The following is a 24,507-nucleotide window of genomic DNA, read 5'->3' on the forward strand; positions in this document are numbered from 1 at the left end:
CATCTTTTTTTTGTGGCCAATCCCTGCAGTTAAAATAATCTCAGTCTGTGTGCACAGTGCAAGGTGGTGCTCCAACTTGTGACCTTCCTCGCTGATCTCTTGCTGATCTGAGGCTTAGCTGTCATTTCACACATTGCATTCATTTACATCAGCTAAAATGTGGGTGCAAACTACTGCAGAGAGAAACCAATCAGCTGTGCATGCAACAGCAGAGGCACTGCCAAGTTCATCGTTCAGCTTCCTTCACCACTCAGGTCTTTTTCCCTTTGCTGCATTCCTCCTAACTGAGGCCTCTCCTGCAAGCACACATGTAAGCAAGAGGAGCTTGGCTGGAAAAGGCAGTATGCAGTTCCAGATGCCTTCTCCTCAAGCTGCAAAGCCAGCCTCACTCATATTGCAGACTGTCTGTTTTGCACCTATGCAAGAGCGAGCATGTCCAGATGGCTGGCCTGACCCAGATTAAACAAACCCTACAGAAGAACAGGTCTAGTTGACAGTACAAGGTAGTGAGAGACCTTGATCCAGTTCCGCTGCCAAGGAAAAGCTGCACCAGACACAAAAGTGAAATGCTGGCCTTGTTCAGACACAAGCAAAGTCTTTCCATTGATCTTGCTGTCAGATTCCCGGTGCATTTGTAGGATACATTTAGGGTTGAGGGTTTTGCACTTGCAGGTTGTCAGCGTGATCCATAGTTTACAAGTGCCACTAAGTTTCTCACCAACACCCCACTCTTGCCTTGCCAACACCCAAAACTTGCTTCGTAGCATCTCTGAGCAGCTTAGACACCTCATCCTGCACAGCATGTTGATGACCTAACCTCCATTTATCAAAATCTTTGTCACTCCTCAGCTTGATCACAGAAAATATCAAAGCATGACACTTCTAGCATTTATAAATCTTCTGTCAGTACAAAAAGCTGTTGTTAATTTTCTCAGTAGCATGGGCACATCAAGCCTCACCTTGCTGCAGTGACTTCCCTTAGGACACTGAACAAGTTCAAGCATTAAGTGTCCTCAGTCCTTATCTTCAAGGTACTCCTCAGCTTAAGCCTGAGGGAGACAAAAGAGAGACTAAAGCTCCAGGAACATGCCGTTGGCCAGAACTTCACCCTGCTGGGACAGCAGAACTCTCCAGAGTAGGTTTACAGTGTAATGATGTAAAAGAAAGAGTGCTCTCAAGCTTGCTCTGAGGCTCTAGAAACAATTCCTTTGGGAGCCAGGGACTAGCACAGACCTCACTGCTTTTCACTCTGAGAACAAGACACCTACCTTAGATGGATCAGGTCAGGGCAATATGAGCATCAAAAAGAAAAGGAAGAAGGGGGGAAAAATATACCACTTACGACACCTCCCAACACACACTTAGCTAAAACAACCGCCAAAAAGAGCGTGCAAATGAAACTCAAGACACGCTGTTTTCCTTGGGAGAGAGTTGAGAAAACAAACACATGGGTGCTGCATAGCCACGACGCTCAGCGCACTGCCAAAGGTGGCTCAGCTGCCAGAGCCAGGGCTGAATCTTGATATTTTGAATTCCTCAGAGTTCTCCTTCCTACCTGCCCATCTAATGTCATACACACATCAAGGAAATACACCCCTCCTAGTGAGACTTAGCACACAGAAGTGTCAGCAACCTTGAAAACTGTAATTCCCTTTAGCATGGTATATAGCAACAAGTCCCATGGAGCCCTGGCCTGGCTTAACATTGCAGGCAGTTGTTGCCACGTTTCCTTGCTGGAGACCTTCAGTAAATCCTACAGAGAAACAGGCCTAGCTTCCAACACAGCACAGCAAAGATCTCTTCATAAATGATCTTTTTTAAAAAGAAAAAAAAAAAAAAGATAATATCAAGATGTCAAAAGCAAAAAAAACAACCCAAAATCAAAACTTTTGGAGAATGCTATGAGAAATATACGCCAAGGTAATGGAAAATGATCCTTTCACTAGATCATAAATAATGCCAAAAATGAACTGTGGCTTGAAGGGTCATACTATTGTTGTACCTTCCAAGTCTTTCACAGAACATGGTGGCCTAAACAGCAGTCCTGAGCTCTCATATTTTTCAGCTTTGCCCAAGATGCACAAGACTCAGTTGACTAACTAGTTCCTCCCTGCTGAGCTGGAGCCTCCCCAGCCCTAGAGAGGGGCCAGAAACCGGAGCCATGCCAAGTGCTTTGAACAAGCAAGCACAGAGGTGAGACCTCCTAATTGCAGACCTCACTCTAGGGTTACAGTGACCACAAGAACAAGGGCAAAATCCAGAGCATTTACCTCAACACCTAAATGCTGACATCTCTGGAAAAAGAGGGGCCTCAGTCCAAGCTTTGCTGTGATCCAAAAAGGAGGAGACACCCCAGCGCTGAAGCAGGCTGCACCCTATTAGGAACATTGCGAGCAACAGAAAGCTCACCCACCACAGGCACTCACATTCAGTACATGCCACTATAGCATGGCTGATAGCCACATAATCTGTGACATGAGCAGAAATGAACGCAGGCAAAGGTCTCAGTCAGGAGCCCCCTTTCTTTGCTCTCTCACCCCATTAACCCCTTGCAAGCTTTGGGCTGTTAAGTAATCTTGTCTTGAAGAGTGACACCAGGTGTCAGATTATTTCTTAGAGAGGTGTCTCTCTGGGGGATTGCTGTCATTCTGTTCTTTTTTCCAAGACTGAACATCTAATAAGCAACACCTACTACCACCTGCTACTGTTGTTCATTCACTGTTCATCTCATTTTTCCCCCATTTATCACTGCAATGATGACTGGATTCACTTTCAGTGAAAACTCTATTAAAAACATACAGTGCCAGCTTTTCTTTCAGAATTGCAGGAGTCACCCAACACCAGGGACAAAAGGTAACTCCAGTGTTGTGGCTGCGAGCCACTTGCCTCCGTTCTATAAACACCCATAAGTTCTTTACACATCTCTAGCGCTGTGTAAGTAGGACAGAATAATGCAAAATATTATGTAAAACAGTTAATGCAACTTCTGGTTAAGATTTAAGAGAACTAATTTCCCTCGCTGTCACTAGCATGAATCACGTTCTGCTGCAGGCAGTGACGTGACATTAGGTGAAATGTGCGCGAAGAGGAGAATTGGGCCTGAAATACACAAAGATCAAGAATTTTAAGGTTATGGTTGTAAATTGCCCTGCCCACACACACAAAGTGTAATTTGCATTAGTGTAATACGACATTATCTTTCACCCCATAATACACTGTCATTATTGCTCACATTTCCATGGTATCCATTGCTTGATAGGTCCCATGGGACAGATTTTGCAAAACAGCTCAGCTCCATTTAGGCAGCAAAATAGGTGGCTAGGCTTTCGAGAGCACTGCGTACACTGGAGGCTGAGCTTGTTTGAACAGGCAGCAGAACTGTCACAATGGGAGCTGCGAGGTGCTCAGCATTTTCAAAATTCTGGCTGTGCAGTTCCCCTAGAGGGGAAGGGAGAAATAAAGATTCCAGCAAAGGTCTCTTTATGACTGATTTTTGGTTTGAGGTGGATTTTTTTTTCCAGGCTTGGTTTATTTCCAATAACAAAAACTCTGAAATGCTGCTAACCCTTGTGATTTTTATCAGGAGTCTTGGGATGCGTGGCATGGACCCTTAGGCGTGAAATCTTGCTATGACTTGACAATCTCAGATCACAGTTAAAAAAAAAAAATAGAGAGAGAGAGAAAAAAAAGTATTTTCTATTCCTCAGTATTAGGGGGGGGGGGAAGAGGACTACGAGATCTGAGTCACAGGTCTAAAGATCTGAAAGCCATGGGAAAAATAAAAATAATCTGTTATTATTTGTTTTTATTTTTTAGATCTCATGATTTTAAACCCATCTGACAACCTACAAGCACTCAATTTGTGACTTTTGACTAGTTGTTTATAATAATGATGAAATTGAGCAGACTAGTTCAGAGAGGGAAAGATTACTTTTCCCCATGATCTGTGACTGCAAAAAAAAAAAGGATCTAAGCAACGTATGGTACAAAACAAGGCATTACCAGGTCCAAATTTCCTGACTTCAGAGCGTTCTCCAGCTTCCTGCCGTGATGCTATACTAACACAGGGATGCAATTTTGTTTTGGGTTGGTTTTTTCTCCCAAATTTACTTTGATTATCCATTTCAACAAATGACAATATATTGGACATTGTAGAATACACGTGAAAAACAGCACCAAGATCAGAAAACAAGTAAATAAAACTGGAGCCTGTCTTCAGTGACTGAAGACTTCCTCCAGCCCTACAAGATGTCGGTCTATAACAGCCCTCTCTCTTAAAAAGCCCAGAAGCATTGATCTGCAAACCCATCCAGCATATGTACCTGAGACTCAACAGATTTTCTTTATACTAGTCCTTGCCCTTGTTTCAGTCTTGATTTCCTCCCCTTCTCTCCCTCCCTGCACCCCCACTTTCTGCACATTATCCTACACACACCTTCATGTGTTGTGCCTCGCAAACCCTGCCACTTGCCTCCTGTGCCTTTCTCCTTCGAGCCCCGCTCCTTCTCTGTTCTCCTTTCTATTAATCCTCAAGTTGCTCTGCTCCCCCTCACACTGTTTCCCTGTATCCTGAAAACACCTGTCTGATTTAGGGCTCAACTTACTTGATAAAAAGCTGCACATACAGGAAAGTGCAGCTCTGAGTTACATTTCCACCTCCAAGCCATCCCCCTCTCTGAGGAAAGGCATCTTTTAACAGCCTGCTCTAGGCACAAATCACACTGCTCTCTTCAGTGCCTCAGGCTGCTTGGCTAGGATATTGGGTTGGGAAGGGAGGATATAGACTGAACTTGACCCCATCAGTAAAGTCCATCCCCTGTCGACTTTTCTCCACCCTTTCACTGCCTGCCTGGGACAGAGCCTACAGAAAGCTGGCAGCTTCGTCTTTGAATGGATTTCAGCCACACATAGCCTGACCAGGGAACAAAAAGGGCTTTTGGACCTCTTAACTTTTGTGTATGGATGCTGCAAGCCTGTCCCTGTACTAAGCTGCTCAGGACTGTGGCTGCATGTGGATAAATCTGTGTATATATGCATTTGCACGCAGTTGTAAGTACAGTTTGTGTGTCACTGAGATGCGATAACAAATATTTACAGAGCAGCTTATAAGAAGAATTGTGGATGCGGTAAGTTTAAATATTTGGAAAACAAAACAGTATCTGAGTTTCAGTTATCACTTCACAAATAAAGCTGTGAGGGGAAAAAATGTACTTCCAAATGAGTCAAATGGAAGAGTACATTTTTGAAAGGGAATCGGTGTTGGAAGTGAACAAGAAAGTGACAGTCCTTTTTCAGAAAGACTGTGGCTTCTGAAGCAAAGGCCCTGTAAGATGGTCTTAGAAGAGGAATTTTATAATCTCTCTGCATTTCCAACTGCTAGGGCAGGACCATGCCTGTCAAATGTGCTTGCTTTTTGTCCAATCTAACTGTAAATGAGACTGTTTTACAGCCTAATATATCTCAGTCAGAAGCTAATTTCACACACGCTCATCAGTGAAATTAGTTCTTCAAAAACACATTTAGAGAAGTAAATGTCATCACTTTTCCCCTGTGCCAAGTGTGGGATGCGTAGCCAGGCCACTCTGTCTTCGACACTGTTACAGCACCAAACACACGTAGCTCAGTGTGGAATACAGATTTTAGGCAGGCATATAAATACAAAACATCTGCTTTTCCCATTCCAGGGTTCAACTGCTTCAGACTATTTTTATACTGGTGATTGGGTCTAGTGAGCTGAACACAGGGTTAGGAGACGTCAGTTGTATTTCTGAGTCTGTTGGTGACGCTCACTGGGTCTCACTCACCTGGTCTGAAACATGAGAAAGATTAAGCTAACAAGACTTGGTTAATAACTCTGAGATATGTAGAAGAAAGGTAGAAAACTCCAAACTATCTGGACCCATGGAGATACTATAACAACAATAATTAATAAAGAAAAATGGATCTAGGCCAAGATTTTCCTACACAGCACTTACCAGCAAAAAACACTATTTCATTGAAGTGGAGACACTTCAGTGTTGTGATAGTTATTGAAACAACATTTAGTGGAAAGGAAAGTGTTTTTATACTAGAATGGCATGGTTGAGGAGTTTTGATTTTTAAACTTCTTGGTCATGATGAAGTATAGGAAAAAATCAAAAAGCCCAACAAACCACCTAAAATTACAATAAAACCATATTAAAATGGAAGGGAAATGCTTATTCTTGTTCTGACTGAGAAAATACACATTTAGAAAGAGCAGAACTTCCCACAAATTTGAAATTCTATTTCCTGCACAACTAGTAATAAGAATATAACATTAGATTTCTAACGCCTATACCTCCACATAAGTATTACTGCACTTACACACCAAGTATTAGCACATGTATACACTTTCTATTCAATAAAGTGGCCACACAACACTGCAACAGAGTCCTTCACTTCCGCACAGTGTGCTCAGCTGAAGTAATCTGCTTCCAAATGATGAATCAGTTACTAAATTGTAAGTGGAAACTGGAAGACATCAAACAATGCAAAGACTCTTCTTTACAGAAGACCAATGTGACAAGAAAGAGTAAACTGAAGAAACGTTTCCTACCCCAATGGCCAAAAAACATAGTAACAGAAGCAAATAATCAGAATTTACTACAGACTCCCTGCTCAAAAGCAGGCAGAAATAAAACAAAACCAGCCTCCCCTCTAAACCTCATGCCTTGCCATGAGAAGAGGGAATGAAAAACTAGCAGAAACAGCAACATTTCACCTAGCAACCTGCCACACAATCACAAAAGGATAACAACAACAAATAGATGTGGAATTTCACCCCAAGCCCAGGACACAGACATGCCCAGAGCAGAAAGCAACGAGCTCTAACAGAGACCTGGAGGGTATTTTTTCCCTCTTTAGACTTATTCAGGGACTCACAGGGCTTGTCACACCAGCTCAATGCCATGGAATTGAATCACATGGTAACAGGACCAGAACAATCTCTAATTTTTTGTTTCATGCATTTTCAAACAGAACTCCAAAAGGCAGCATTCCTGGACCTGTAGTCAGGAATGTAAGAGATAAGCAGGAAGGAATACTAATGAAAGTGTGATATGTATTACAAAACTAGGGTACTTCACATATTCTCTAGTACACTTCAAAGATGACATGCGAATGGAGGAATGATCGGGCAGGGCAGACCCACAGACTTCTTCATCCAGAAGTGAAATCCAAAATGGTCAGTAGCACATCCTGGTGAGAACTGCAAGAAACACAATCAATTGCCAGCAACCAGTAGCTAAAGAGCAGCTCCAACCCTGATGTGAGGAGGTTTGAAATCTGTTAAGTGTCTCCATGTGAGCTCTCATCTCTTGGACAATCCCATTTTACTTACTTCACTCACACAGTGCCTCTTACTTGATTTGGGGATGGGAGGACTTCCCAAGGCAGTGAGTTTTACAGCCCAATAATGATCTGGGTGGAGAACTTGTTCCTTAATGAAGATTTGCCACCTTTTGGTGACACTGGATGTCCTTTTCTTCTTCTGTCGTGATTCAGGTAGGAGAGTCTATGCATCCTCTATACTATACATAACACGTACAGCAAACACAAACAGCATTTGTCAGCTCCTTGTGGGATATTGTTTCAAAGCCTCACAAGTCACACTGGAAGGAAGGGCTTTCAGCAGCATGTTAGGAATGAACGCAGGTAAGCAGAATTCAGACATAGCCAATTTGGGCATTTAAACTTCAGCCTTGCCCACCTGCCAACTTATAAGTTAATTTAACTTATTTAACAGGTGATACTTCTTCCTCTACCATGTTGCTACCATTTCCTTAGAGTCATTCTGAATTTCCTCCCTCACAATCTTCTGGCATTGCTTCTTGTTTTGCTTCATATAGTATGAAAGTGCTCTGAAATTTCTCACTTCAGTATGTGGACTTTTCAAACACTGGCTGATTATTAGTGTTACTGTTCTTTTGGTGCTAAATATCTACACAGACAGACCACTTCAGCACTCTTCCACTCATGCGGTAACCACTCCGGTTCCTAATCACTTTGTCCATTCTCCTGATAATAAATTGCAATTATTCAGTGAAAATCGGTCCCTACCTGGGTGCCCACCTGGAAGCCTTTGAAATGGCCACCAGTGAATGCTGGCCACATTGTCCCGTCACAGCCTTCTGACATGGCTGAATATCTGCCTTTGGGATTAACTCCCCTGCCCCTCCCCCAATATCTCACACTCTCACCAAGACATCAATCTCCCTCTGCCTCCTGCTGGTTTATTTCCCATTTTCTTTGCTAGCACCTGCAACACCTCCAGCTTGGTATCACCAGTATATCTCACTAATAGACTTCCCTCTTGTTTCAGATCAGTAATGAAGAACTTTAAAAAGACATTAAAAAAGATTTGTGGCCAAAGGTCCCATTGATTATGTTTGTTGTACCCCACTAGGCACCTTTTCCAATGCAGCCTCATTCCATTTATCACAAGCCTTTGTTTACAGCCTCTTCACCAGTTTTCAACCCTCAGGTCAGTGCTTCCTCTCCCAGGGAATCAGATTTTTTTTTAATTCTTTTTTTTTAATTAACGGCAGGATGCCTTTCTTCCAAAATGTTCTCTGCATACAACCACAGAATTACATAACGAGAAAGATACATAGAAGTTTAACCACAGAGTGGGAATTAAAACAGCATCAATTTCATAGTAAAGTTTTATACTGATAAAATAAACAGATAGGCACCGCACCACGGCCAGGACAGTCAGGAGAAATTCAACGGCCTGTGCTCTGCAAAGGTCAGGTGAGGTGTTTAAAAGCACCCCTGATGCCCTCACATGGATGGAGTGGGTCCATGGTGGGTCTTTTCTGATGCCACTCACATCACTCCGCCCCCCTGGGGCAGCTCCTGATGATGGGGGAGTAACTCCAGCTGTTCTGGGAGATAAACAAATAAAACAAGGCCTCAACTTTGTCAGTCAAACTTTGCTCCTGACCACTGGTGTACAGCAATTAGCATGACAGATGTCTGCAGGAGTCAATTGGATATCATTTGAGATGTTCCCACTCACCACCAAGGTTAAGTCTACCCTGATAACAGAGATCAGCCTCAAAGTCATCTTTGATCACAGACTCACAGGACTCCTTATGAAGCAGGGAGGAAAGTGGGCTGCATAATGTGAAGGTGGTACTGCCCTCACACAGCCAGCCTGGAAGAGATGAGCCTGCCATGCATGACCTCTGGGCCACCTCCTGACCGAAGAGATGCCCCACCACCACTGCTGTGCATGTCCACAGCCAGAACCGTAACTGGGTCCCAGCTCTCTCCTCTCTGGAGAAGGACCAGAGAGATGGAGACAGGCTGGGGTAGTTGTTTAGCTGACAGTTGATAGCCAAAAAGTTGTTCTTGGCTCCCATCGTTATCATGCTGTGATGGACCTGTTATCTGCCTGAGCGGGGGCACTCAGTGCCCAAACCAGCTGCTCCTCTGCCTGGCACCCTCCTGCCACGCTGGGCACACAGGACTGTGCCTCTGTTCCTCCATCACACCTTTATCGCAGAATAATATAATGGTTTGGGATGGAAGAGACCTTAACGATCATCTAGTTCCAGCCCCCCTGCCATGGGCAGGGACACCTTCCACTAGCCCAGGTTGCTCAGAGCCCCATCCAGCCTGGCCTTGACTGCCAGGGATGGGGGCATTCACAGCTTCTCTGGGCAACCTGTTCCAGTGCCTCACCACCCTCACAGTGAAGAATTTCTTTCTAATATTGAATGTATATCTACCCTCTTACAGTTTAAAACCATTACACTTGTCCTGTTGCCCTACTTTCATTTACTCAAGACCCCTTTCTAGACGGGCATGGAGCCAGAGACCCAGAAATCTTCCTCCATAGCATGTTCAAGAAATAGCTGGCATCGTGAAAGTGACCTTGACGCAAGGAAAACATATGATGTAGACTGGGGAGATTGCCTGTGCAAACTTCCTCAGATCTGGAAAAGAAAAAGCAGTATGTGAGCTTGAGAAAAGGATCAGGAGAGCTCTGGCAAGGTCTTAGCCACTGCAGACAGACTGATTAGGGAGATTATGGGGAACAGCAAAGAGACTTTCTGCCATTCTGCAAGGCAGAAGAAATGCCTGAAGTCTCACAGGGCTGCATGTGGCAGCTGCTGCCTTTGCACAGGGAAGGCAGAAACAGAGTGACACAGCGGGACGAGTTCAGTGCTCTTGCAACACCCTGATACCAACGGTATGCAACCTGCCCACCAGTTCACTTCCATCCACCTGGACGCAACCACTGCAAAGCCTGACCCACCTCCATCGATGTCTCCTGCAGTTAAGTAACAACAGCAACACCTGCTTACTCACTCCAGGACTGCAGGGAGAACAACACTGACTTGAGAGAAGGGGGGTGGGGGGTGTCTGGGGAGAGGCAAAGGAAGGGAAGAAACAGTTCAGCACCAATAAAAACTGCAAAGCACGGCGAAGAGGCTGGTCTTGTCCCCATCTTCTGGGAAGGAAGGAAGTGAAGGTTATGGAGGAGCCACTTCCACTATGGGAGCAGTGTGTGTGTGTGGCACATGCCCCAGGGCTGCAACACCCCTCTGGTTTGCCTGCAGACCTGAGCTGGGGACTGCATCTCAGACCTGAATGGCACCAGTAAGCACAGTTCGGCTGCTGACACATCCAGGCTCAGGCGGAGCCCTGTGCCCAGCAGCGCTCAGTCCTGCTCATACACACACACCAGCTCACAGGGGAAACAGCTGGCACAAAAGACAAGAGTACAAAGCACAGGGTGAGGAGGAGAGAAAGAATAGCTGGTGCTACATGCCCCTAAGCTGTAACGGCGTGAAAATTTTTCAGAGAGGATCTGGAAGAGTGTGTGAAAGCCTGAGCAAACCAATTCTCCCTGCTTCCCTCAGCTCACCCCTCTCCAGATCTCACACACACACCTTTTTCAGGCTGCAGACTTTATCAAACCTGCGTTGTCCTTCAGTAAGAGTGAGAAAAAAAACCCTTTCCTCTACTGCACATTGTTCAGCTTCAGCTGCTGAACCATCAGCTTGCCCCTGCACAAAGGATAACTAGGGCAGATATGCTGGGAGACTGTAGTTTTCCTGCCCATCCAATGACACCTCTTGGCCCCACAATGGGAAAAAGCCTGCACACACCATGCAGCAGCCTCCACTCAGTCTGCACTTGAACCCTGCCTAGAGAACACCCGCACACAGCCTTACTGATCACGTACTCCCCACAACCCAAGCTAAGCAGGTGTGAGAGGAAAGCATGACTTACTAGGCACACGGTTGATAGCTTTCAGGGGTCTCAGGACACGGACAGTACGGATTGCAGATAAGTTAATGTTTTGGAGATCCAGAGAGTACTCCACCATCCTGTAGAAAGGGAGAGAGAAAAAGAAAGTTTAAAAGAATCCAAAATTATGGTTTCAGCTACAGAGTCATCATTTCTTCCTTGAAGTGTTTCTGGAACTCATCGGGGTGAAGCCTGAATCTTGGGAAGCAAAGCTGAAGTCTCCAGGAGCCCTCTGGGAGCAGGACCAGAGCCCACAGCTCCCTTGGCAGAAAACGCAACTTGTCCACAGCAAGGCAATGAGTGGTGAGAGCATGCCATATGGATGGAGGCCAGGAGCTGCGGTAACACTTCACCTGCTGTGACTGTCAGGAGGGGAAGTAGCTGTGTGAAGATGCCCCGACAAGGAGCATGCACTCCTGGCGAGAGCACGCACACACGGTGGACATTTCCCTCAAGACCAGGAGGAGGGGGGCTGTGTAGCTGGTTTTGCTAAGCGTTACTTGCAGCAGCACAGTGGGGTGCTTCCTGTGTTCCCCTCGTCTCATAGTGCAGCATGAGGTCCCTGGAGGTGGCTGCAGCTAACCTGTTTTACCTCATCTAGAAGCAAACTCTCTACTTAAAGCAGTAACTAGTTCCTCTAGATGGGAAGGCTTCTCCCACCACTGTGAATCACTCCTTTCTGATACCAACCAAAAAGGGAAAAGCCTAATTTTAGGACATATGCTAGACCTTAGCTTTCCTAACCCAACAGCATGCTCCCTAAATCACCCCAAAGTGCAACCAGCTATGACTAACGCATTGGCTTTGCTGCATGAGCAGCAGGTGCAGGTAAAAAAAGTGACCTGGCCCAGCATCCCTTAGCCCAGCATTCCCCTCCTTGCCCAGTACGGCAAATGTCCAGTAACTTGCCTGCCTCTTGGAAAGCATGGTGAGAAACTGGATTATACTAACCATTTAGCCTGACCAGCAATTCCCACCTGAGGATCTCAAAGCATTTTAGCGAACATAGGTGTGTGAGGCCCCCAGGAAGACATGGGCTGTTGTCACCAGCTTCCCTGGAGTGACCCTGATGTGCAGAGGGATCAAGAGGGTGACAAATTTGGCAGGTGAAACAGCAGCAGAATCAGGACAGGAACTGCTTCTCCTGAATCCCTTCTCAGATGTGAATAATCAAGCTACAAAAAGGTCCTTTTTCCTTGGTCTTTCAACGTGCTCAAGAAATGGCGAGGGATCAGGGAACACAGCCTTTTGTTACCGAACCCCTTCTCAAACCAAAACCATAATTTATATTAAAAGATCTAGAAGTCAATGGTCCTGTAATCTAAAGTCCACCCAAATCCCTCTGCCCAGGAACCATTGAGGAGTCAATAAGAGAGCTTAAGTGAGATGCTGAGGGGGAAATGTAGTACAGCCAGTCTGTAAGAAATACCAGGGAGAGGACCTGAGTGAAACTTAAATGAAATGGACCGATCCTTCTATCGATTACCTTCTTCACTCAAAAGGACCTTGAAGAGCAAATGTCTAGTCATCTGTCTACACCTTTCACAAAGGGGACTTGTCAAAGTGATAGATTTTCAAATACAACGGGGTAAACTTGTCAAAGTGTTGTGATTATTCTCTCTCATGCTCTCTTTCTTTCTCTCCCTCATTCCTTTCACTCTGTTCTCTCATGCACTTTTAGGGTAATTGCATGAAATAATTCTTCCTCTGAAATTCTGTGGCATTCATTTACCTCCCTGGAGCTGTCAGTTCCACATATACTGACTGTAGAAGGAGAAAGGAAGGATTTCATGCAGATAAGCAAAATATTAAAAAAAAAAAAATGCCACCCAAAAAAACCCCACGCCAAACAAAACAGCAATATTTAGCTAGCCTACAGAAAACATTAGTAATAGACAGAGGCTTAGGATCCAGTCAGATGAAACTGGGAAGTGGGTATGAAAGGAGGAAGAATGCACACAGATACAAAGGCACAGGCATGACTACAGGGCATCACACAAAGGACACACCTGCATGGTGTTAAAGAACACAGTGCAAAGAGCCTTCAGCAAGCACTAATCAACCTTGCTCCAAAAGCATAAAGCAAGATTGCCTCATCAGTGTGTGGTTGCTCCGGAATTAGAGACCTGCTGAAACTTTGGAACTATGGTTAAAGGCAAAGCACTGTATAGGCATGGCTGTATGGCCCCAGGGGTGTGGGCTAACATCTCTTTGTAGCACAGAGACCTGACACATAGAAGCAGCTTCATGACTGAAGAAGTCCCGACGCTGCATGCTGCTATGGGGGTAGGTATGAGCACAGAAACATGAAGGTCTTCAAGTTTGGTGAAGTCCCATAGAACTTCCTTTCCTCTCCTAAAAAACCCACATCCCCTAGAGCACTAGGCTGAGGTTAGACCTCTGAAGGCAAAAAAAATATTTTTGAGCAGTGACAGAACAACCTGAAACATGTTCTGTCAGATGCTAAATAAGCAAATAACCTTATTTCAAAAAGTGGTCTTTTCTGAACTGCAAGCGACCAAATGAGAAGTCCTGCAGGACGCTGTGACCCTCACAGTAACTGAGCGCAGGGGAACAGCACAGGGCTAGGGCTGAGATGAAACCAGCGGGCAGAAGTGACATCTTTTCTTAGACTTAGCCACATAAAATCCATTAAAAAATAGAACCTCCGTTTACAAAACTGTTCGAGTTTTGTCCCTCCTGTGGCTATAACCATGTTGCTGGCATTACAACGGGTGTAACCTTAACCAGGTGCACGTCACTGCTCTCCCCTAGCTACCATGAGCTTGTCACCTACGTGGCACAGCCTGTGTGTTACTAAAAAACTAATAATCGTCAAAGCAGCGAGCACAGTCCTTTCAGAGCAAGACCAATGCTACTGTAGCTGCAACTGTGACTGTGCCGCTCAGACAGCCAGCCTGCCAGCCAGCCTCCTGCAGCCCTCGGTGGCTGCGGATTTGCTGTGATTACATTCCAGTTTAGCTAGGGAAAAAGAAAAAAAAAAGACCAAATAGTCAATCACTCTGCCAATGAAAACAGCAGGCTGTTCCCAAGGATGGGTCATAGAAGGGCAACTGTTAAATTTTTCAGAGAGCAACTTCTAACAAAAGCGAGCTCAGCCCTAGCAGGCCCCAGGGCTTCAGCTCACTTAGCAAACCTCTTCTGCTTATGGTTCTTCCTGAGGTCTCCTGATCTTGGCTATAATAACAGAGACACATCGAGGATACTTAAATCCCTGTAGATGAGTTATGCCTGTTGTAGTCGCATAAATCATATCCAAAAAATCTCCAATGCAATTCCAGTGCAATTTTTGCATTAGGGCCACTTGTTCTTGCCTTGCCTTTCCTTTCCTAGTGATGGCTTTAACATCAACTGATGTTCACACTTCTCTTTGCACAAGGGTAGCATGTGCACATCATGATGGCCTACATGCGACCAAGGTGAAATAATACTCTATTAATTAACAAGTACAAACATTTTCTGTGTAGGTAAAGCCGACAAATCCAAATGTTGCATCCTTTCTTTAATTAAATAAGATCTCAAGTGACTCTGCTGGAGTCTCTGGGCATCTGCAGCTGTTCAGGAATTGCCAGCCGAGCTGGTTTTGCTCTTATCTTTCTCCAGCCAGCCCTGCTCCCCGCTGCCTGGAAATCCTGTACTCTTAACACTCTCTAGGTTTGGGCTGCACCTGATCTCCTGCTGCCACATGTGGAGGTGGTGACAGGCTGACAGAGAGTCAGAAGGGCTCATTGCAAAAATTGATCAGTCAGAAACTGGCAGCATATTTATGTCAGAAGGTTCACATTTTCTCATGTCTGCGTCTCAAAATCTTGCGATGGTGGATTAGGTGCACAGTGCCTACTTGGACTCTCAGGCCTTTGGTGCTCGGATCTTTATCACACCAGCAACCTGGAAAACCGTGTGTTTGCTGGCTGTTCACAAACCAAGAGCACAGAAATGTTAAAGCCAGTACAAAATTGTTGCCTCCTTATTGAACTACAGGAGTTTTCCAGGTTCTTTGTCCTTGCTTTGTAGCAGCTCAGTGCCATGAACAAGGGTAGCCCCCATGACTTGACTGCCCTTCATCTAGTTCTTCTCTCTTTTTTGGCTGCTTTAAAAGTAAAAGCCTTAGTTTCTTTAAGGTCCAGGGGCAGTCAGACAAAGTCTAGGATAGCGGGGGGGAAGCCTATCCTGGTTGTGAGCAGTCTTTTCCCCTTATCATGACACAGCAGCAGGGAATGCATCTCTCCCAAGGGAAACAGCAGCTCATTACTGGTACCACTAAAATATTTTGCGTCCTCTGGTGTGGGTGGAAGTGCAGGGGCAGGTTAGGAAGCTGGAACTATGCTAAATCAGAGAGAAACTCCTGATCTGTGATGGAATTTGAGCACTGAGCTGTCAAGATAATTGAATTTATACAGTAATTCTTCTTCCCTTGCTAGAGATTTTCTTCAAAACTTTCCACATGAAATGCTTCTGGAAAGAGAGGGGATTGATGCACACACCATCCCCAAGCCATACAGCTCAAGGCTGATGCATGGTGGTAACGCTGACAGGGTGGGAAATGGGACAGGGGCACTAGATGCATGCATGGGTTCATTCTGCATAAGCAGGGGGGAATGCCTGGCAGGGAATGCCTCTTTGAGCTCTGCCTCCCTTCCCACTCTCAAGGTATCCCGCCTCCTCCCTATCCCCTCTGTCTTTTTACACCCCTCTGACTCATGCCTGCCTGCAACACTTCTACCTCTCATTTTAATCTTCCTCCTTAACTTCCAGTTTTTTCGTTCACCCTTTGCCTTTCCTTTACCTTTTCCCACTTTGCTTCATACCCTTCAATTCCCTTTTCAATCCTTTCTTTCCTTTTCCATCTTCCTCTTTATTCCTTTTGTCCCTTTCCCTACACATCACCTTCTTGCTTTCCCCTCCAACTTAGTTTCTGCCTTGCTAATAAACATTAGCCTATGCCCAGGTAAGTCTGCTTAGCTGAACACACAAGAGACCTTGAGTTTAACTGAGACAAGTCCAAGCTAGTGTGGGGAACAAGTGAGCAATTTGTTAGCACAGACCAGAAAACACTGGTCTGGTGTACCTCCATCCCATGCCAAGCCACTGGAGCAGACAGTGAGCACACAGGGACAAGGAGGCACATAAACCACCAGCATTGCAAACCTTCACTGCTCATGAGGTCTCTACAACAGCAGAATAGCTTCATCAGCTACATCTTGGCACTTCTATTGTTCCTCTGCACCTGTGAGCTCGAGAGTGGGCTTGGATCTGCCTTGGCACTCTCACTTCTCCAGCAGCAATGAAACTCAGGAGAGAAGAGTGATGCTCATTGCCCAACAGCAGAAATGCACAGCCAGTGTGGACCTGTGCCAGGCATAGGAGAGCAGACTGTCCAGCAGCATGGAGGAATAAAAACTAAGACTATTTAAAACAGACATAATGAGAATATGAAAAACCATGTAAAGAGTCCAGAAAATTCAGATTTTATCTTGCTGTACAGGTAACTCAAGACAATGTACTTGTACAATGCCTGCCTAGCAGCTTCCTTGCAATTACATTTGATGAAATCCATGATTAAAACAGTTCAAATATTACCATTTAGTTCTTCATATTTACATCTCTTTACACCTTTATTAAGTACTTATTAAATTCCCTAATCTTGGCTCCTGAATTTCTATTTGCTGAAAATCAGCAGCCAAGAAATAATATTTAAAATACATTCTGGAAGCATTCATGAAAAATACCAAGGCAGTATTTTTCTTATGACATGAAGCCAGTATTTTTTTGTCAAATTCAAAAGGTAATTCCCCTTCTCTGATATGGGATTTCAATTGAAAGCTAATTAACTGCAGTCTAATCAATTCATATTTCTGTGTCATATAAATCTGGATTTGGCACTGAAGCCAGAAACTTTGTGGCTGTGACTTCCTAGCTGTAATTTCAGGCTTGCTAAGAGTCTCTGTACAAAGTGCATCTTTTCCTGCCTCTGGACTTTTATTTGGTCCTTGCATCTATGAGCACCTGGGGTGACCAAGGCAGAAGATTGGTTGCTCTCGGCTCCAAATTCCTTCAGTATCTCAGCTGTGCCAGGGGTCTAAAGCCTGACCTACCTATACCACGACTAGATGCAATTTTACTAATGCCTTCTGCATACAAGAATATGCCTTTCTGTCCTCAGCTCCTTGATTCGGCCATCAAATTTCACAAACTGCAATTTCTACCACTTTGAAGATCCAGAACATAGGAGTCACAGGGAAAATATAAGACTAAGTCTGCCAGTTTTCCCTGTCTGAACTTCTAATTCAGATACCAGCACCAAAATTTACAGCTGACATCTCTCCATTTACCAAGTGTCCATCCCCCTGATATGTGAGCCACGTATGAGCCATCCCACAGCTCAAATCTCCCACCTGCAGTTTGTGGGGTGGTGATGGGAGACTGATTTACCCCTAAATCCTCCCACCTCTGTAGTACACACCAGAATGAAAGGAAGGTCTCACTGCCTCTGCTCTGGCTTCAAAGACTGTGGCTACAATGCAAAGGAGTAAAGCCAGTCCTCTCACTAGACGACGTAGTCCAGTGATCCCGTATCTCCCCTCTTATATTAATGAGCTGTTCTGATGAAAGGAAATTGGAAAGCATGTGTATTCTAGATCCACCCAGTCCTGGTCCTCTGTTGGTCACAGGTGTAGCAGTGGGCAGGGGACATGGAGAACAGGGCTGGCCAGGCTCCCCCAGGGGCTCTCTATCAACTGAATCTGTGGTGTGGAAAAAAGAGGAGGGCAGGCTGCAAAATCCACTTTGTGGTGCCCACGATTGCCTAGATAGGGGGGACCATGAGCCCTGGAGCAACACCAAGGAGGCAGGAGGAAGAGCACACAGCTGAACAGCTAGAGCATGGGACACATGTGGCATTCAAGACACCTCTTGCCAGCCCTTGCTAAGGCTGGATGTGCCCTAGCTTGCACACAAGGAAAGCTGTAAGCAGGCAAGCACCATTAAGGAATGAATCCGATCTTTCCCAAGCCCATCTGGAGATGTCAGAAGCAGAGCCAGGAGATTTTGACAAGGCCTGCCCAGATGCTCGACAAGACAGGAGAGCTACTGCTTCCACCTCAAGTCTGCAGCTACAGGACACACATACCAGCAGAGAGGAAAAACACACAGTGCATACAAGCAGGCTACTTGCCAGCCCCAGGACTGCAGGGCTCCTGAGCAGGACCTATTTTTTAAGATTTCTGCACCATGCCAGCCTTTTTGCTCTACAGCTGGAACCACATCCTTCCTTGTCCCCAAAGGTCCCAGGGGCTATGGCAGAAATTAAAGACTCTTTCTAGGTGTCCCCTTTTCCCTGCTCAGAAAGTTGTGTTGTGGCCTGTGCTCCCACCTCCCTCACTTGCCCACAGCTGCAAGGCAGCACAACCTTTACCAGTGCATTGGGAACGGGCAGGCATTTCAGACCGCATGGTACACCAGCCCACGTGGGGTCTGGGCTAAGCACATGCAGCTCCCAGCCATGTCAGGGCTGCAGTCACCTGTAGACCCCTCCTTAAAAATGTTGCCTTCACAGATGCTCTGGCTCTCAACTGACAGGTTATTTGGGCCTGATCTTTTGCTATATAGACATAGATTGCTCCGTGGTGCAGAAGGCATAGGGCTGCCAGGCAGCCCCCAGCACTGAATCCACTATCAGCTCACTTGATATATATTCGAAGAGCAAGCCATGCAGGAGGCACAAATTTTGCACAGTTCAGTGCCTCCAGGCCAGGCTTCAAAATGCACCCTAAACAGATGAGCTGAACCCCTTTCAACAACTACTGTAAAAGGGATGCAATAACATCGCATAGGATGTGCCCTGACGTTACACAGTAGGCTTCTATATTACTCTGCAAGCCACAGTGTACTCAGCTAAGTAGTCCTGCTTATCTCTTTTAAAGTTAGAGCTCATCACGCTGCAAAAAGACAACTCTCTGCTAACATAAAAGCTGAAAGATAGAAGAAAAAAAAATATCCATTGGTAGTAAAATGAAGACTGCAAAAATTACATCTTCTTTTCCCCTTTATTAAAAAAAAAAAAAAAAGAGGCTATAATTGTTAGTAAAAAGACATTTCTTCAGGGAGTGATAAATCAATTGCTAATTAAACAGTCAGCTCCAGAATTATGATGCTTAGTATTCTTAAAAAAATAACCTGCAACTGCCCCCCCAGTAAAAAACATTTTTTTTTACCTTTTTTTTTTTTTTTTCTTAATTGCTCTGCAACCAAAAGCTGCTGAAAGCTTCCAGAGCCTATGAGACTGGTCCCTTGCTGCCTGGAATGTGATTATTTCACACCCCTGAACACTCAGATTTCTCTCCAAACTGTGTACTAAGAGAAAAGTCAGAGTTTCTTAATAGTTTTGGAGACATGATATGAAAAGACATAAGCAGGTTTTCACACTGTGATAAGAAAGCCAGAGGGACTCGCCAAGCTCAGATGACTGAAGACGAGCGACAGGGCCTCGCTTTTGAAAACCAGGAGTCTGAACACAGGCTCTGAGCTCTGTATTTCATTGCTTACGAGGGGGGAGAGAAATAAAAGAAAGAAAGGGTGTCTGCATTTCAGTCCTGCGAGCCTGCTAGTGTTGCCTTTTTTTTTTTTTTTTCCCCCTTTAATAAAGCTAAAGATTCACATGGTAGGGAATTAGCTTTTAGGGAGGCAAACGAATTCAGAGACAATAATTGAGAACTACGCATAACACATGCAGGGTACCACTGCCTCCTTATTTTGATTCTTCTCTGGTGTGATTCATTTCATTTTGATGACTGCTTTCATTTCAATATGTTGCAAATCTATGGATAGTTTTACTAGGAGAAAGCAAATGAAATAATTAGTATCATTAAGGAGGAAAAAGTGAGTGCATGTTGGGGGGGAGGGCTGTGCTGCTGATATTTCTGCCTTTGGTGAAGATACTATTTAGCCTGCTGCTTGCTGGTTTCCATCTTTATCTGATCACTGCTTGAAACACCTAATTGCTGTATTTATTACAGTTTTCTTTAACTTGCCATAATTTCATAGAAACTTTCACTTGGCATTGAAGATTAGCTAAGTAGGATTTTCTGAGCATTCTGCTGTTTACACTGCTGCTAATAAGTATTTAATGATCTGAGATTTTTAAGTCATAACTATGCAAATTCTGGCCAGGTCCCTGAAGGACCGTATTTAATTAAAAGCAAAGAGAAAGTAGAAGATTGGCAACACACTTCCCGCCTTGCGAGATTAAGGCCAACTGGTGTGTTTCAGGCTAAGTGGCATCTTCCCAGCATGGATGGGCACCACGTGATGCCAATTTTGTTTCCTGGGAACAGGAGGGTATTTGAGGCTGGGGGGCTGATACCTCTCCTCCTTCAGAAAGCTGCCAGCCCCCTTTCCTGGGCTGAAATGCAGAGGGATGAACTTGGCGGTGTAAGTATAAACCAGCAGCTTTGTGTTAAGGGGAGAGTCTGTTGCACACACACTGATGCTGCACAGGTTTGAAAAGAGCTTGGATGGATGGATGGACTCAGGAAGCAGCATCGCTGCAGGGTTACGGAAGAAAGGATGTGATATCTGAGGAATTATGGGAAGCAGAAATCAATGACAGTAGATAACTATCAGAGAGAGAAGTTACAAACCATAATAATAATAATCTTAGTTAATAAAGAATAATACTTTCCAGGTTCCCAGTGTGGAAGCTGCATAAAGTGCTCCTGAAGAAGTTACTAGCCAAAAGGCACAGGAAGCAAGCAGAAATGTTCTGCTCAATCTAAGGGGCCATCAGGCATGCCCAAGAAGGCATCTCCAGCTGTACAAAGATGCCAGAAAAAAAATCTCCAAAGGCTGCATAACTACTCAGATAAGAAAGGATGCTTTGGAAAAGAAATGAAGATATTGGGACAGCTGTGCTGCCATACTCTATGTGAAATGAGACTAAAAAAGCAAACTTGGGAAGGTTTCAAACTTCCAGGACAATACTTACCCATGATGATATGTTTTAAAATTATTTTTCTTATCATGATATGCCACCGATTTTAGACAATTTCTGAAGAAGACAGACAAGAAATATTCAGCTGAGCTGCTTGGTGGCCCATCCTTGCCAAAAGACAAAGGAGATAATAGAGGAATACGGTCACAAACTGCTGGCTTGGCCTGCCATATAGCGCAGGAGACTTGCAGAGCACTGGGCTACCCCTGGAGAAGTAAAAATATTAACCAGCATTTCATTAGAAGAAGAATTATTTTTTCAAGGAACAGAGATAGACCAGTCAGAAGATTGTTAAATGAAAGACCAAAGGGAAAAGTGATGAGATTAGGAAAAAAAAGCTAATTCTTACAGAGCCTCCATGTCAAGAACAAAACTAATCAAGATACTGAAAGATGTAAAGAGGAGAAATATGTATCGTCTACACACCAGTGCCAGCGGCCTGAGTAATAAAGAGAATAGGAATTGTTCATTTTATGAGCATAAACAGCCTAAATGGCGTTAAAAAAGCCTGGTGGGAAGATCTGCATGAAAGGAATATTAAAATCAAGGATTTTAACCTAGCTAGGGAGCCTCAAGTGGACAGAAAGGGAGGGGAAGTAGCACACGCTGTCAGAAATGGCATTTTCTAGGACAGAATCAGTGACAATTTGGAAATTAATACTTATGGATTCATTTTCTGCCACATAAAGTAGAGAATTCATCCTGGCTAGAGAAATGGGCTGACAGGAGCCTTATGAAATTCAACAGACAAATGCAAGGTCCTGCACCTGTGCTGGCCTGACCTGCTGCTGCCCAAGAGCTAACAGGTAGTGGCTCTGCTGAAAAGGACCTGGGGCTCCTGGGGGACAGTAGGCAACACACCATCCATGCAAGGAAAGCTGATGGCGTACCAAGATGCACCAACAGGAGCGCAGCCAGTAGATGAGGGAAGGGATTATCCCCTTTACTTTGCACTTGGTAGACCAAATAGCACGTTCAGTTTTGCATCCCCCAGTACAAGAAAGATGTTGACACACTGGAACAATTTCAGTGCAGGGTCATGAAGATGCTCGGGGGCTGGAGCACTTGCCCTGTGACACAATGGACAAAAATCCAAGCAGGGAAGGGAGGTTCAGACTAGTTACAGATATAAAACAGTAGTGGGGCTGGGGCACAGAGAGGTGGTGCAGTTTCTGTCTGGGGTGTTTTTCAAGACTGGACTGGACAACTTTCAGCAGCAACCTAATCTGAGTTTGCTGTTGACTCCCCTTTGAACAAGAAGATTGGACCTGAGACCTCACAAGCTCCTTTCCAATCTGAATTATCTATGAACCTATGAACGTGATTAGGTGTGCCCAGATCACACTAAAAAACAGACTGACTAGCTGTCTTGGTGTTGGTCTGTAATCCACAGGGGAAAAACCCTCTCCTTATCCATCTGCAAGAGTTGAATTTGGGCAACATGTTTTGGAGACACCTAAATCTCCTTGCAGTTTCCTAGCATGTACAGCGATGTGCTCTACAACTCAAAGAAAATTGCATGTAAAGATGGAAGATACAGAGATTGTCTATTAAGTGCTGGGTTGGGTTTTTTTATATCACAGAATTTAAAGCTAGACCTCTTGATTATATGTGTGTTATGTACAAATCAAGTAAGGTTATCAACATTACTAGATGTACTTGCTGGATTAAAGAGGCCATATTCATGAAGTTGAAAACACACAGAAACAGCTATGCATCAAACCAGTCAGGATAAGGACTTTGATTCATGAACTGTGGATGACAATCAAGTGGTATTTAGGAATATTTATCAGGTATCCAAGAAGTTTCAATAGAGACAAGAAAGCTGAATAGGCTAAAAAGATAGTACCACATAAGTGAAAGCAAAAGCAGTGATGTAATAGCAAGAGAGGGGAAGTTAATACCAATGAATATAAATTAGGAGAAGGAAATTGTAGAAAATTTCTAAGAAGGAGGACATAAAATGGTACAAGTTAATCACTGGAACAAGAAAACAGAATTGTCACAAATAGTGTAAAAAGGCAGAAAGCTTCAATTAAAAAAAGTTATATGGGGAAGGTCAGATGATCTATGTGTACCATAGATGATAATGAGCTAGTTTCAGCTCCAGCTGTGATCAAGTATTTTAAGCTGTGCCTATCAAAATAGGAATATGCTAAGATAAGCAGGCCTGGACAATTTATATCCAAGAGTTTTAAAAGAGATGGCCAGAAAAGATCTGAACCAGTACTGATGATTTTTGATTAGTCTCAGAAAACTGGGAAAGCATCCAAGGGTCAAAGAAATTCTGATGTTGTGCCAGTACTTTAGAAATGCAGTGATCTCAGTAGGCTGACTGGACTGATGCTGATCACAGTACAGTAATGAAATTGCTGATATGCAGCTTTGATAGATTACAGATTAAAGGTGGATAATAAAATTAACCATAATCAACACAGGTTTAAGGAAAAATAGACATCATCAAACTAATGTGCTATAATTTCGTATGAGATTACAAGTCTGGTTCACACAAGTAATTATGTTGATATGGCTGGAATGATATGAAATCATCATGACATACATTAGCTAGAGAAAAACTGGCTAAGTAATAAACCTCACATGCAACAGTAAATGGGGACTCATTCATGAGCAGATGTACTTCTGTAATGCACAATTCTTGCTGCTCTGTTCTTTATTTATCACAACCTGGCAGAAAATTAAAAAAAAAAAAAAAAAAAGAAAAAAGAATCACTGATGGATTTTGCCATTGAAGCATATTTTGGGGAGAACAGAAACAAAATGAAGAGGACAAGTCAGCCATATAGAACAGTATGAACTGCTTTGGAAATACAAACAATATGTATTCCAGTGTGAACAAATGGAACAGCATATATCTGGGAACAAAGTTTGCTGTTCCTACTAATAGGAAAGGATTTTCTCTCATCAGAAGAGACGACAGAGGAAAAAAAAAAACAACCAACCAAACTTGGAACCAATGGAGAAAGCAGCTGAATAAATTGATAGGGAGATGTTGTGATTGATTAGGTTGGCTACTGCAATGCTTGGCTGTAAGAAGTATAAAATTTCAGGCTGGAATAGAGACACAGTATTACCACTGAAGACATTTGTCCTGGTTTCAGCTGGGATAGAGTTAGTTTTCTTCTTAGTAGTTAGTACAGTGCTGTGTTTTGGCTCTGATGTGAGAACAATGTTGACAACACACTGATGTTTTTAGT

The 24,507-nt window shown here is 44.1% G+C and overlaps 1 protein-coding gene across 1 annotated transcript in view; it reads right to left on the reverse strand.

The window, feature by feature from the left end:
• CACNA1I (calcium voltage-gated channel subunit alpha1 I) overlaps nucleotides 1-24,507 on the reverse strand; it is a 92,028-nt gene that overhangs the window by 61,688 nt on the left and 5,833 nt on the right. The window contains exon 3 of the mRNA XM_037390312.1: nucleotides 11,266-11,363. Within this exon, the coding sequence (XP_037246209.1) occupies nucleotides 11,266-11,363 (98 nt within the window). The remainder of the gene's footprint in view (nucleotides 1-11,265; nucleotides 11,364-24,507) is intronic.

Source organism: Falco rusticolus, chromosome 5 (genome assembly GCF_015220075.1).
Source record: "Falco rusticolus isolate bFalRus1 chromosome 5, bFalRus1.pri, whole genome shotgun sequence".
Taxonomy (NCBI): Eukaryota; Metazoa; Chordata; class Aves; order Falconiformes; family Falconidae; genus Falco; species Falco rusticolus.